Source organism: Diabrotica virgifera, chromosome 8 (genome assembly GCF_917563875.1).
Source record: "Diabrotica virgifera virgifera chromosome 8, PGI_DIABVI_V3a".
NCBI lineage: Eukaryota > Metazoa > Arthropoda > Insecta > Coleoptera > Chrysomelidae > Diabrotica > Diabrotica virgifera.
The window spans coordinates 194,481,345-194,497,847 of NC_065450.1; the positions used below are offsets into that span (position 1 = coordinate 194,481,345).

Sequence of the window (16,503 nt, forward strand, 5' to 3'; positions counted from 1 at the left end):
GGTAAAGAGAAATAAATAGAAATAATTACTCTATAAAAAGGCCTCTTTTTCAAAATAAATTAAAAATTGTCAGTAATGCCAAAAATCTTAAATAATTAAGAAATATATATTTTGATTTTCTGAATACTTTGCAGTTTTGGTTTTTTCTATAAGATAAAAATTGGTTAAGAAATGGCTGTTCAAAATTTGCATATAGTGGTTATTAGTGACTTATTCAAGCCCTTTCAAGTACAGCCCTTTAAAAATAAGCACTTTGAACTGTTGAAACTTACATGTCATATAAACAATACGTAAGTAAAGTAACTAACTTGTGAAGCGGAAATCATTAATTTCATTTGTTGATTTCCTATTAAGATTGTGATTTTCACGATTTGCTTTATTTTTAGCGTAACGTGCTTGATTTTGCTGTGAGATACTTTAAAAAAACAAAAATAAAGCTTTTTTAAATAATTTAAAAAATTATGATGAGTTTTCCCGAAAAGTGCTTCATCTTTTTTTATTGCACGTTGACATATTCGATTTGAAATTTTACGAATAAAAAACTACTTTTCGTTAGCTACAACTCTGCTTCTACTGGATCTGCAGACGTTATCCACATTTTTTTCACTCTTATATGTTACATTTTTTTCAATAGTGGATGTAATAATGAACTTATTGTACTACTTACTAATTTCAATTATTCTGTTTCTTTGTTATTTCGGTAAACCGTCGTAGCGACTTACTGGCTTGAGGCGACTTTGTAGCGTATCAGATATTGGTGTTAACTTTATTTTTTAAAACCGTAGGTGAATTTAATTAAAAAGTTATATCAAATATCTCCTACGATATAACTCTTTAAATAGATCTTTAATTGTGACATAATAGATTATTTTTTTTCTTTAGGTAAACCATTCCAAGAAGTACGGACATCTTAAAGAAGAGCAAGTTCGCTTCCAAGTTTTCTCTCAAAATCTCCGCAAAATTGAAGAACACAATGCAAGATACCAGAATGGTGAAGTATCCTTCTACTTGGGGGTTAATCAGTTCGCAGATATGACTTCAGAGGAATTCAAGGCTATGCTTGACTCCCAACTCATTCACAAGCCTAAAAGAAACATTACATCCCGCTTTGTGGCTGATCCTCAATTGACTGTTCCAGAATCAATTGACTGGAGAGAAAAAGGGGCAGTTGCTCCCATAAGGGACCAAGGGCAATGCGGATCATGTTGGGCATTTAGTGCAGTAAGTAAAAATTGATTGTTACATTTTTATAATTTACCATATTTGACTTTAAGTCCAATTTACTTCCCTTCAACATATTTATATTCAATATATTTATTAAATTTGATAAAGAAAAATATTAAGTTAAATGGTTCTTTCTTTCTACGCATAGTTTGAGAGCTTACGTCAAAGTAGGGGTATATTGGTATATTTAAATAAAAATGGGTCTGTATTTAATTTAAATGTATGCGTCCTTTATTTTAGTAAAGGACAATAATAAATGAAGCAAAATTGCGCATACCATACGTATATGCTAAATTAAAGTTGTTTTTATTACAGGACGACATAAAAATATTTTCAATAACTTTCTTCGTCTTCTTCTTCTTCTTTAAGTGCCCAATTCGTTAAGAATGTTGGCTATTATTATTGCAATTCTAGTTTGCTTGTAAAACGGCACTTCTGAATAATTCGACCAATGTGACCCCGAACCACTTTCACAGATTTTGGAGTCACAAGTGTCATCTTCTGCCTTGCACTCGCTTAATGTTTATTTTTCCTGGATGATCAATTGCAATGGACTGTACTTATCGTGTCTCAATATCTGGCCTAGATTTTCAAGTTTTCTTTGTTTGATTGTGACGATTACCTTCTCCTTTCGCATTCTGTGGATTACATGTTAGTGACATGTTCGGTCCAGTATATACAAAAAATGCGGAGGTACACCTACATTTCTAATACTTCTAGCTTTTTCATGAGCTTCTCTTTCAGTGTGCAGCCTCCAAACGATATACATAGTAAGATCGGAAACACATAGAATTTAACTAGCCGTAGTTTTATAGAAAAAGACAAATCCTTGCTTATGAAAAGAATTTTCGTATATATTTTTAAATGCTGCTCCAGCTCTTTTATTCTCGCCTCAATTTATGTGGCCTGTTTCTCTTTTACATTTATGTTGGTGCCAAGATTCTACATGGTAAACTAGTATGTTGTTTATCCGTAAATGTCGAGCAGGTTGTTGCTTTTTGCTTATCAGCATCCATTTTGTCTTCATGAAGGTGAGGTCAAACCGTATTCCTCACTAACTAAATTATCCCTTTTCATTACCTGTTGTAAATTATTCATCTGTGCTACAGAAAAGAGTTAAGTTGTCATCGTCATACATTGTTCTTTAACTCACCGTTTATTTTTATGCTCTCATTTTCATTTTTGATACGTTTTTTAAATAATTTCTCGGAATAAATAGTACTAAATAGGAGTGGGGACAAGATACACCCCTAGCGGACACTTCTTTTGATCTCCACAGTTTTATGAGGTTTATAGCCCATTTTTGCTCTTGCCGTTTGGCCCCAATATAGGGATTCGACTACCTGTCTTTCACAGAATATCTATTAATTGTTCACGATTACCGTTCACATGGAAGTTGGACAAATGCCAGACTAATGGAGAAACAGTATACTAGTACCTGTCTACAAAAACAAGGGAGATATACAACAATGTACAAACTACAGGGCTATAAAACTGCTTAGCCACACCATGAAAATATGGGAAAGAGTAATTGATAGACGGATACGTGAAGAGACCGAAATATCCGAGAAGCAGTTTGTCTTTATGCAGGGCAGATCAAAAACAGAAACAATTTTCATTATAAGGCAGCTGATGGAAAAACACAGGAGTAAAGAAACAAACGCTCATATGGTATTCATTGATCTTGAGAAAGAATATGATAGAGTTCCTCGAGAGATTCTGTGGTGGCACTCAATAAGAAAGTAGTCCCTGGTGAATATGTAAAGATTGTAAGGGATATGTATGAGGGAGTAACGACTAGTGTTAGGACAGTTGTGGGAGAGACTGATAAATTTCATGTGAGAGTAGGATTGCACCAGGGCTCGGTGCTTAGTCCGTATTTATTCTCATTAGTTTTGGACCAGATAACAGCGAAACTACAGGGTAACATTGCAGGGTGCTTAATGTATGATGATGATGTCATGTTAGTAGGAAATAATAAAAGAGACTTAGAACAAAAACTGGAATAGTGGAGACAAGCTCTGGAGGAAAAAGGCTTTAAAACATAGTAGGACAAAGACAGAGTATTTGCAATGTTCATTTAAAGATGGAGTTACTACAAATAACATGGTATCTTTGGATGGTGAACTGATTGTAAAAAGTAATAGTTTTAAGACCTGGGATCGGTATTACAGAGTAATGGAGAAATAGATGGAGACGCATGCAGTAGAATTAGAACTGGATGGATGAAGTGGAAGGAAGTGAGTGGTGTGCTGTGTGACACGAAAATTCCAATGAAGTTGAAGGGAAAATTTTGTAAAACAGCCATAAGACCGGCTATGATGTACGGAACTGAATGTTGGGCAGTGAAAAAGAAAGAGGAACAACGAATGCGTGTGGCGCCAATGAGAATTCTTAGATGGATGAGTGGAGTGACAAAAAAGGATAAAATTAAAAATGAGTATATTAGGGGAAGTCTAGGTGTGGCAGCAATTGATGCCAAAATGAGAGAGCATAGGTTGACAAGGTTTGGTCATGTTCAACGTCGAAACGCTAATCACCCAATACGAAGAATAGCTGAAGTGCAGATTCCTGGAAGGAGTAGGAGAGGAAGACCAAAGAAGACGTGGGGGAGACGATTAGGCAGGACATGTTGGTAAAGGGGATTAATATCGATATGATTCAAGATAGAATTGTATGAATAAATTGAATAAGGGAAGCCGACCCCGCATAGGAATAAGGCAAAGAGAAAAAGAAAAAAGAGTTCACGATTACCATTATAAAATGATTTTCTAAAATCCAGAAAGCACAAACACACAAACTTATCAACATCTCTACGCAGCTGTATAAGCACATGGAGAGCGATAACTGCCTCATTAGTTCCAAGTGCTTTTCGAAAGCCAAACAGCGATCAATCAATATACAGGGTCTTTCATTGGGAAAAGGAAATACCTTAATGGTGAATAGAGGTCACCGAGGCCATTCTAGGTATACTAAATTTTTTACCCTACCGACTTTTATAACCGAGTTACAGGGTGTTTTATCGATTTTGCTCATTTTTCCCTAAGCCATAACTTTAGAACCCCCTGTATATTTTTTTAATATTAGGTTCACATATGTCTCATTCAAAACCCAACCGACGGACATACTAATCACAAGAAAAATCCAGGTACGGATTAACAAAAATTATAAAGTAATTGTGACCTTAAAACAACACCCTGTATGTTGAAATTTTGAAAATCTGAAAATTATATTGAATTTTCTAAGAACTCAACATTAAAAAGCAGGTATTATTAACTTTTAATTAAAAATTATTAAAGTTATTGAATAAATACTCATTTTGAAATGAATCAATACTTATGTACCACATTGGAAAGACCCAATTATTAATCACAAGAAAAATCCAGTTCAGGATTAACAAAAAAACATAGAGTAATTGTGACCTTGAGGCAACACCCTGTATATTGACATTTTTAAAATTTGTTTGCACATTTAAAAAAACCACAAAAATCCGAGTTTATCGGTTCACTTTGATTTTTGTGCAAAAATTTATTAACTTTAATTTTGTAATTAAATATATTCAAATTTTTAAGAACCCTGAAATTAATAAGCAGGTTTTTAAAGCACTTTTAATAATAAATCATTCAACTTAATAAATAAATACTAATTTTAAAAATAATCAGGTATTATTGACTGCGTTAGAAGGACTCACTTACTAGTCACAAGAAAATCCAGGTCCGTATTTACAACAAAATACAAAGGAATTGTGACCTTGAAAAAACACCCTGTATATTGAAATTTTTAAAATACCTCTGCACACCTGAAGAGAGCACGAAAAACTAAGTTTAATGTCCTGCTTTAATTTTTTGTGCAGACAATTTAATGACATTACCTTTGAAATTATATCGAAATTTTTATTATGAGTTCCCAGAGTTCTTAAAAAGTTCGACATAATTTCAAAATTAAATTCATTAAATTATCTGGCCAAAAAATTTAAGCAAACCATTAAACTTAGTTTTTTGTGCTATTTTCATACATATGTGCCAACGGATTTTAAAAATTTCAATATACAGGGTGTTGTTTCAAGGTTAGAATTACCTGATGTTGTTTTGTTAATCCGGACCTGGATTTTTGTTGTGATTTGTAAGTGGGTCGTTCGAATGTCGTAAATAAGTATTGATTATTTTTAAAATGGGTATTTATTTAATAACTTTCATAATTTATTGTTAAAAGTGCTTTAAAAATCTGCTTTTTAATTTCAGTGTTCTTAAAAGTATCAATATATTTAATTTCAAAATTAAAGTAATTAAATTTCGTCCACAAAAAATTAAAGCAAGCCGAAAAACTCAGATTTTTGTGGAGTTTTCAAATGTGCTAACAAATTTTAAAAATGTCAATTTACAGAGTGCTCTTTCAAGGTCACAATTACTTTATGTTTTTTTGTTAATCCGGACCTGGATTTTTCTTGTGATTAATAATTGGGTCGTTCCAATGTGGTAAATAAGTATTTATTAATTTTAAAATAAGTATTTATTCAATAGCTTTAATAATTTATAATTAAATTTAATAATACCTGCTTTTTAATGTCAGAATTCTTAAAAAATTCAATATAATTTCAAAATTAAAGTCATAAAATTGTCTGGCCGAAAAATTGAAGCAAACCGTTAGACTTAGTTTTTTGTGCTTTTTTCAAATATGCAAACAGATTTTCAGAATTTTAATATACAGGGTGTTGTTTTAAGGTCACAATTACTTTATAATTTTTTGTTAATCCGGACCTGGATTTTTCTTGTGATTAGTATTTCGGTCGTTTGGGTTTTGGATGATACATATGTGTACCAAATATAAAAAAATATACAGGGTGGTTCTAAAGTTATGGCTTAGGAAAGAAATTGGCAAAATCGATAAAACACCCTGTAAGTCAGTTATAAAAGTCGGTAGGGCAAAAAATGTAGTATAACTAGAACCGCCTCGGTGACCTCTATTCACAATTAAAGTATTTCCGTTTCCCAATGAAACACCCTGTATATTTAGATTTATCATATCCTTCTATGAATGACCTTCGTGAACGCTTTAGTGATATTTTATGATTGATCAAGCTTATAAGTCGGTAGTCATTACAGAGCTGGCTATTTAGTTTCTTCGGGATTGTACTAAATGTCAACTGCAACTTGTTCTCCGGAATTTTACCGCTATTATAGCTGTTAAAAGGTACCAGATTATCAAGGAATTGTTTGTATTTTTATTTCGCAGGGTACATTGTCTGGACCTGCTGCCTTAATGTTTTTAGTGCTGCAATGGCATCTTCTATCACCAATTTAAGGATAGAAGGTCCTGCTTCATCCTCTCCATATAGTGATGATCGGTTCTGTCCTGTGCAAATAATTTTTATGTAGGATTTCGACGTTTCTATGGTCCTTTGTCATTTCTTCTTTTTTGTCATTTATTATTTTTTGTACATATTGTAACTGCCATATTTACGTTCTTGTTGTTCTATTTTCCTGCATTCGTTGGAAACCATTTTTTTAATGCTTCTCAAATTTGTGTTTATATGATTTTGTGGATCTGCTGGTATTTTTCTGCGTTTTTATTCTTAAATTTACGTCTTTAGTCCATCATATCCATTATATCATCAGTAAAGACCGGATTATATGTTCCTGTTTTGACTGAAATATGTGCATATATATGTCTGAAATATGAGTAAAATATGTTGAAAATATTCCCTAAAAGTTTAAAATATGTTCCAAATATGTGGAATATGTGAAAAATATTTTATAGTAAGAAGAAAATGTGCATTAAAAAATGTATAAAAGTTTTATTAAATAACGGTAAGTACATATATTGACAAAATTAACCTAAATATACGAATGTATACCTATCTAGTACCTATTACTATTACTTACGTTTCTACATTTTTATTCCTTCTTATAAAAACAATTCATAATCAAATGTTTTTAAATATTTTCAATAGTAAAATTATGTCGCCTATCCGTTAGTAGTAATTTGTATGTTGAAAATCTTTTCGAGAAAATCTCCGCATTTAAATTGGTAGTGACATCAAAATCGGCACAAATAATTTGGTTTGCTTCCTGTAATAATAATTTTAAATCACTATTTTTCTGTAAAGTTTCAATCCATTTTTTATTTATTGATTGTCCAATTTTTCCAGAAACTTCTTCAGCGTTGTCCTTAAATTTCTGAATTAAATTAAGGGACTCTTGTAGTGGAAACCATTCAGTTTCAAGATTGAGGATGGTTTTATAAACAAATCCATAATTCGATTTAATAAAACAAAGCTCATTGTGCAGTGATCTGTTTTCTAAAATTGATTTGCATTTTGAAATCGCACCAATATTATTGTTTCTTCAAAACATAAAATTAGTTCTTTTACGGGGAGAAAATGTTCCTCATAAAAACAGGCAGCTTTTAAATATGTTCCCCAACTTGTGATTATAGGCTCCGGTGGCAAAGGAGTATTTGGTAATTTTTCTTTATATATCTGAATCCTTAAAGGCGATTTTAAAAATATTTTCTTCACGTTGCTAATTAAACTAATAAATGTAGGAAATGAATTTCGAATTTCTTCCGCCACTCTGTCGAAACCATGCGCCAAACACGTCACATGAATTAAATTGGGATATAAAACTTTTAGTTGGCCAGATTTGACCATGTATGACGCAGCATCGGAAACCATAAGCAAGATTTTGTTAGCTGGAACAATGTCGGGAAGGAAAAAGTTCATGAATGCATCATTTATAAACCTAGCCATTGTTACATGGTTAACTGTGTCAAGCTGTCTACAGCCAAAATATGTCAAAATATGCCGAAATATGTTAAAAATATGCCAAATTATGTTAAAAATATGTCAAAATATGTCAAACGGTCGAAAATATGTTCAAGCCATCAAAATATGTTAAAAAACCGAAAATATTCTAAATATGTAAAATTAAATTAGTGTCAAACGCCTTTAATTATCATAATTTATCCACATCCTGAAGCGTTTGATTGTATCTTTGATGGTTTTCGATATGCAAAAAACATATAATCCGGTCTTTAATCATCAGACATTTTCCATTGACATATCTAAAATATGTTTAAATATAATAAAATATATTCTTCACGTATTTATTGTCGTTCTATTTGGGTATTTTATATTTATTTTATATTCTATTTGTTCTATATTTTAGGCTGGTGCTCTTGAAGGACAAAGATTTTTAAAGCAGAACGTACTAGAGGTACTGAGTACCCAACAGTTAGTAGATTGTTCCGGTGATTACTACAATCAAGGCTGCAATGGTGGTTGGCCTCATTGGGCATATAACTACATTAAAGATCATGGCCTCTGTCTAGAGTCTGATTACAAGTATCAAGGCTTAGATGGTGACTGCAAACAGTGTAATCCGGTTCTCAAAACCATCAATGGCTATACTTCTATAGATCAAACTGAAGACGCACTTAAGGAGGCTGTAGGTAAGTTTTCAATAAGTTCTTTCTTTTATGTCCAGTGAGAATTGTTTTGACTAACTAGTTTATAAGGTTTTGTTTTTCTCAAACGACTATTTTCGATAATATTATGCTAGTAGGTATACGAGTAACAAAATTGTCTTTTGTTGTTAAAACATTAATTATTGTAAGTTCAATTACTGAACTTCGTAAGTCGTAGGCTTTCCAAAGTTACCTGAAATAGAACAGGAAGTCGATATTTGAACTATTGTTATACCTTTGCTTCAATTAATGTACGATTTCACTATTTTTTATATAGTAGTATGTATATATATATATATATATATATATATATATATACATAGAAAAGAAAAATCATTGGCAAATAACTCGCAATGTGAATGTGAATACAAAATTAACAATATAAAAAGATGGAATGCAACTGCAGACACGTGTTTCTGACTCATTAGTCGTCATCAGTACAGTATAGCCAAGTTAGAAGATAATAGTTTAACTTGGAAAAAGATCACTACAGGAGCAATATTACCATTTGTGACAACAATGTCAGAAGACCCTGCCTTTCAGGGCGACGACCAACACAGTCACGGAGGTAAAGCTACCTGAGGAAAGAAAAGCCAAAACCTTATAAAATAAAGGATGTTAAGTAAGCGAGTACAACTATAAACATAGAAAAGAAAAATCATTGGCAAATAACTCGCAATGTGAATGTGAATACAAAATTAACAATATAAAAAGATGGAATGCAACTGCAGACACGTGTTTCTGACTCATTAGTCGTCATCAGTACAGTATAGCCAAGTTAGAAGATAATAGTTTAACTTGGAAAAAGATCACTACAGGAGCAATATTACCATTTGTGACAACAATGTCAGAAGACCCTGCCTTTCAGGGCGACGACCAACACAGTCACGGAGGTAAAGCTACCTGAGGAAAGAAAAGCCAAAACCTTATAAAATAAAGGATGTTAAGTAAGCGAGTACAACTATAAACATAGAAAAGAAAAATCATTGGCAAATAACTCGCAATGTGAATGTGAATACAAAATTAACAATATAAAAAGATGGAATGCAACTGCAGACACGTGTTTCTGACTCATTAGTCGTCATCAGTACAGTATAGCCAAGTTAGAAGATAATAGTTTAACTTGGAAAAAGATCACTACAGGAGCAATATTACCATTTGTGACAACAATGTCAGAAGACCCTGCCTTTCAGGGCGACGACCAACACAGTCACGGAGGTAAAGCTACCTGAGGAAAGAAAAGCCAAAACCTTATAAAATAAAGGATGTTAAGTAAGCGAGTACAACTATAAACATAGAAAAGAAAAATCATTGGCAAATAACTCGCAATGTGAATGTGAATACAAAATTAACAATATAAAAAGATGGAATGCAACTGCAGACACGTGTTTCTGACTCATTAGTCGTCATCAGTACAGTATAGCCAAGTTAGAAGATAATAGTTTAACTTGGAAAAAGATCACTACAGGAGCAATATTACCATTTGTGACAACAATGTCAGAAGACCCTGCCTTTCAGGGCGACGACCAACACAGTCACGGAGGTAAAGCTACCTGAGGAAAGAAAAGCCAAAACCTTATAAAATAAAGGATGTTAAGTAAGCGAGTACAACTATAAACATAGAAAAGAAAAATCATTGGCAAATAACTCGCAATGTGAATGTGAATACAAAATTAACAATATAAAAAGATGGAATGCAACTGCAGACACGTGTTTCTGACTCATTAGTCGTCATCAGTACAGTATAGCCAAGTTAGAAGATAATAGTTTAACTTGGAAAAAGATCACTACAGGAGCAATATTACCATTTGTGACAACAATGTCAGAAGACCCTGCCTTTCAGGGCGACGACCAACACAGTCACGGAGGTAAAGCTACCTGAGGAAAGAAAAGCCAAAACCTTATAAAATAAAGGATGTTAAGTAAGCGAGTACAACTATAAACATAGAAAAGAAAAATCATTGGCAAATAACTCGCAATGTGAATGTGAATACAAAATTAACAATATAAAAAGATGGAATGCAACTGCAGACACGTGTTTCTGACTCATTAGTCGTCATCAGTACAGTATAGCCAAGTTAGAAGATAATAGTTTAACTTGGAAAAAGATCACTACAGGAGCAATATTACCATTTGTGACAACAATGTCAGAAGACCCTGCCTTTCAGGGCGACGACCAACACAGTCACGGAGGTAAAGCTACCTGAGGAAAGAAAAGCCAAAACCTTATAAAATAAAGGATGTTAAGTAAGCGAGTACAACTATAAACATAGAAAAGAAAAATCATTGGCAAATAACTCGCAATATGAATGTGAATACAAAATTAACAATATAAAAAGATGGAATGCAACTGCAGACACGTGTTTCTGACTCATTAGTCGTCATCAGTACAGTATAGCCAAGTTAGAAGATAATAGTTTAACTTGGAAAAAGATCACTACAGGAGCAATATTACCATTTGTGACAACAATGTCAGAAGACCCTGCCTTTCAGGGCGACGACCAACACAGTCACGGAGGTAAAGCTACCTGAGGAAAGAAAAGCCAAAACCTTATAAAATAAAGGATGTTAAGTAAGCGAGTACAACTATAAACATAGAAAAGAAAAATCATTGGCAAATAACTCGCAATGTGAATGTGAATACAAAATTAACAATATAAAAAGATGGAATGCAACTGCAGACACGTGTTTCTGACTCATTAGTCGTCATCAGTACAGTATAGCCAAGTTAGAAGATAATAGTTTAACTTGGAAAAAGATCACTACAGGAGCAATATTACCATTTGTGACAACAATGTCAGAAGACAAATTGGGTCTTGTTGGGGAACAAGGGGCTTGTTGTAACAGGGGTAAGTAGTAACAGAGCTTTTTCATAGGTTATTTGACCGTTTTTATCTAATTTAGCTGACTCAATCTTATTCTCTTATCGTCATGCAAATGACATCGTCTGGCCAGCCATCCTCCGATAGTTGCAAATAGTAGTTTTGTGCACGTGCTTCATTTGGATGAGGTAATTTAAAATTTGTCTCTCATAAAATTTTGGTTATCGCTATTGTTTTAAACGGAAATGAATCTTTCGGTGTTAATTTCTTTTCTAAATTTAGTTATACTTTGATGTTGCTTAACGATTTTACGATTAACATGATATTTTTACAGTTATTTTAATAAATATACAAAGGTGTGCTACGGGGTATGTTGTAACAAAACGTTGGGGCTTGTTGTAACAAGTTACAAATTGCGCTGAATCTTACGAAATTTATGATCTATTGTAATATAAAAACGTATTATTTAGTTTAGTAATAGTCCAGATCGAGACAACATAAAAAATCAGAAAGGGCAACTCAAAGCCAGGAAGTGAAGTCTACGAGTTAGGTTCAGCGGAAATTTTAGATAATCAATGTAGCATAAAGCAAGCAAGTAAAACAGCACGGACTGTGTCATGTATCTTTATAGCGATATATAAAAAAAAGAAAAACAATAAGAGTATACAAGTGGGCTGTACCAAACCAGGGATAATTTTTACAGGCGAAGAAGAAAGTAAAATGGCTTCGTATATTCTGAAGTGCACCGAAGTATATTTTGGACTAATTCCCATTAAGATGCGAAAACTGCCTTACCAATATGCTGTGAAACTCAGTGCTAAGCAACTTCTTTCTTCTTGGTATCAAAATTATACAGTTGGTCCAGAATGGGTCCAAAATTTTGTGCGTAGAAATCTACATTTATATTTAAGAAAACCAGAAGCCACCTTATTAAGTCGAGCAAACATCTTTCAACAGGACCAACGTTGGTATTTTCTTCGAAATATTCCAAAAAATTCGAATTTTTTAATGTTACAACCTGCCCTAATAGATGTTACAACTGGCCCCAAGCGCGGGGTAAGTTGTAACAATGCACTCTTTTTTGGTAAAATGCTAGTTGATTAAAAAATAACAGTCTTCTTAACTTTTCTTCAGTTCAATTTTATTCAGAAAGAGTTAAACTAGCGTTTAGTCTTTAATTAGTGATAATTGGGAAAATAGCTGTCAAGATATATTTGATTTTATGAAAATTGTTACAACTAGCCCCTTGCTCCGCTATATGACGATATATATCTTGAAAATAAGCATAAAACATAAGATTAAAATAGAACTTAACAATAGAATAAAAACCATCGGAGAACAACTGGAAGACCCGGAAGAACCATGGAATGCATTCAAAAACCATGGTAACGAAATTTCCACAACAATGATTATGGAAGTAGCTTTAATATTACATTAACAATAATTTGCTTCTATTTGTTTTACCAGTTTTCTTCGTTAAAAACTCGTTGGCGCCCTCTTTTATTATCCTCTTTTATTATCTTCTATTTACCTTATCTCTTTTCATCTAAAATCTAAATCATCAATTGAACATACTGAACGTACCTTGCATATTCTTACTCTGTGAGTATCTGTTTTAATACGGAACATGCCTAACTTCCTACAGTTCACGCTGTCATTTCGATTTTCAAAAGAGTGGTGGAAATATTATAAAAGGCAAAAAAGATTCAAATATAAATCATTTTTATTCAAATCATCTTTCTCTTTGGGTAAGAACACTAAAAATTTTAATTATTACAATCATTATATTCCTCATTATATTCCATGCATACTTAGGTTCTTATAACATTTTTTCTAATATTTTTTATATCTAACCTTCAATGTCAGAACATGTGTTCTGATATTTTAGTTTTAAACATATCTTTTTAATTTACAAATATGCACGTTAATAATCAAGTTTTAACTATTCTCCTCATGTAAATTCAATTTAATACTCTTTGGATTAAAGAATGGCAGACTGGCAAATTTTGGTTATTAACCTCTTGATTGTTGATATATGTGCCTTTATCTTATAGCTTTTGGGAATAACTCGACTTTCCTCCCTTCGTGAGCTTCAAGCCAACTACATCACCGGTGATGCTACTCATAAGGCTGACAAAAATGAAGACCAGGACATCTAGACTTCAACAACTACCATCTCCAACTGCAGGGGCCTGGCTCCGAAGATCCGCCTAGGCCTACAAGAAGTCTACAGCAGTACCATACGACATCAAGAAGTTACCATCGAACCAGATACCAAAGCCATAAGTATAATATACAAATTGTTAGTTTTTGGCAAGAATTTGAATATATTTGTTAATGCAATTTACTTAATCATATTTTTATTATACCTTTATTGAACAATAAACATGATTAGTTAAATATTATTGTTTTATTTGATCCATTCTGAATTTTCATAGTTCATTTCTAAGAATAGGACAAGACGAACACACACCTTGGGAGATTGAGCTAGTCTTGTCTAGACGATAGCTATCATACGAGGGGTTCGAGCGAAAACCCGATAACTAAAAATAACATTGTTTAGATATAATCGCGATTAAAGATTTAGAATAGAATAGAATAGAAATATGCTTTATTGTCACTGAAAATAAAAATTTTATGGACAAAGCTTAATTAAAGTCAGAAAAAAATAAATAAATAATATCTAACAATAACAATAACAAATACAATTTTCTGAAATTTGATAAATCGTCAATATAAAAAAAATATACATAAATACAAAATATAAGTTAATAAAGTAAAGAAAAAAAAAACAAAATCGATATATTGCAACAACTTATAGAAATTGCAAAGTGAATATACAACAAAGTAAACTATTTATAGACATCGGAACTAATAAGTTTAAGCTGCTGCATGTGACACCCAAATATAGATATAGGTCTGGATCCCGCGTATGAAAAAAAAGTTGATTAATAGCAAGCTGAAAATTTGTTAATAGCTTAAGAGTGTCTAGTCGGATAAACTTTGATATATGGGAACACTGGAACAGGGGCAGTTTTAATTGTGGAACAGGTTAAAAATTTGGAACGGTCACACCACGAAAACGGCACATTTATTTTGTCCGACAGAACAGACTTAAACTCTTCAAACAGAGATTAAACTCTCATGCAAAAATTAGACTGCTATTTATCACCAAATGGGCGTTTTAATGAGTGGAACATGTAGAATATGTCAAATGACAGGAATTATGACAGGTGATAAATAGCAGTCTGATTTTTGCATGAGAGTTTAATCTCTGTTCGGAGAGTTTAAGTCTGTTCTGTCGGACAAAATAAATGTTCCGTTTTCGTGGTGTGGCCGTTCCAAATTTTTAACCTGTTCCACTATTAAAACTGCCCCTGTTCCAGTGTTCCGATATATCAAAGTTTATCCGACTAGACACCCTTAAGCTATTAACAAATTCTCAGCTTGCTATTAATCAACTTTTTTTTCATACGCGGGATCCAGACCTATAAGTTTGGTTACTTGTACATTACTGTAATTTCTTAGTTAGTCATTAAGAATCTCTTCTACTGAATAATATGGTCTTTTAGATAGATGAGCTTTTGTCATTTTACGGAACTTGGGGAAAGATGTTGCAGATTTGAGTTGTAAAGGAAGATGGTTGTATAGTTTTTTTGCGGAATATAATATAGATTTCTTTAGTAACTCAGAGGACGGGATCGGTAAATAGACATCAAAATTTGAATTTCTGGTGGAGTAGTCATGACGAGGCCTTGCTGGAAAGACATGCATGTGTTTACGAATTAAGCAAACAGTTTCTAAAATATATAAAGATGTAAGGGTTAAAATGCCGTGATCTTTGAAGTAACTTCTGCAATGTGTTGTTCTTCTGAGGCCAAACAGATACCTTATTGCTCTTTTTTGTAATTTAAAAATAACATCTAATTGGGCAGCTGTACTAGAACCCCAAAAAGGAAGACCATATCGAAGATGAGACTCGAACAAAGAAAAATATGTTAGTTTAGAAGATGCTAAATTGAGTTCTTTCGAAACAGATCTTATAGCATAGCAGGCTGAGGCGAGTTTCTTACTTAACAAATCGATATGAAGGGATCATTTGAGGTTGCTGTTTAAAAAATACCAAGAAATTTTACAGAGTCAACGGTAGAGATCGGGCTGTTATTAACAAGCAGGGGTTGAAGAGCACTTTTATAGGATAATGCTACTGTTTTATCCACGTTAAAAGAGAGTAAATTAGAGTCAGGCCAGGTTTTTATCGTAAGCAAATCAGAAGTTATAGTTGCATGAAAAGATGCAATAGTTGAGTTGCTCCAAGTGATACTGGTATCATCAGCAAAAAGAAACATTTTTCCATCGATTTTTAAGTTAGTGATGTCATTTATAAAGATAAGGAACAGTAGAGGACCCAATACTGAACCTTGCGGTACTCCACATACAATGTTTTTGAGACTAGAGTCAGTATCATTTGCTCTAACTAGTTGTTTCCTATTATTCAAGTAAGATTGGAACCAATTCAAAGAAATACCTCGAATCCCATAGAAATTTAGTTTTTTAATCAAAATGTCGTGATTTACACAATCAAAAGCTTTGGCATAGTCACAGAAAACAGTGGCAGTATAAAGATTATTGTTTAGTGCTTGGTAAACCTCATGAAGCACAGAAAACAAGGCATCAGTGGTACATTTATTAGTTAAAAAGCCGAACTGATTTTAGGATAAGATGTTGTTATCAATGAGAAAGGACATAAGACGGGTTTTTATGAGTCTCTCAATAATTTTTGAAAGTACCGGTAGTAAGGCAATAGGTCTATAGTTACAAGCATTAGATTTTTCACCACCCTTATGAAGGGGAATAATAATGGCTATCTTTAGGCACTCTGGGAATTTGCCTCTTTCAAAGGAATCATTAATTAGTGAGACGAGGATTTCCAACACATTTTCTGTGAGATTTGAGAAGATTTTTATGGATAGTCCATCAGTACTACAGGATG

The 16,503-nt window shown here is 32.8% G+C and overlaps 1 protein-coding gene across 1 annotated transcript in view; it reads left to right on the forward strand.

Annotated features, from left to right (window-relative positions):
- LOC114337705 (uncharacterized) overlaps positions 1 to 16,503 on the forward strand; it is a 153,328-nt gene that overhangs the window by 109,438 nt on the left and 27,387 nt on the right. Inside the window, exon 12 of the mRNA XM_050659192.1 lies at positions 883 to 1,221. Coding sequence (XP_050515149.1) covers positions 883 to 1,221 — 339 coding nt within the window. The remainder of the gene's footprint in view (positions 1 to 882; positions 1,222 to 16,503) is intronic.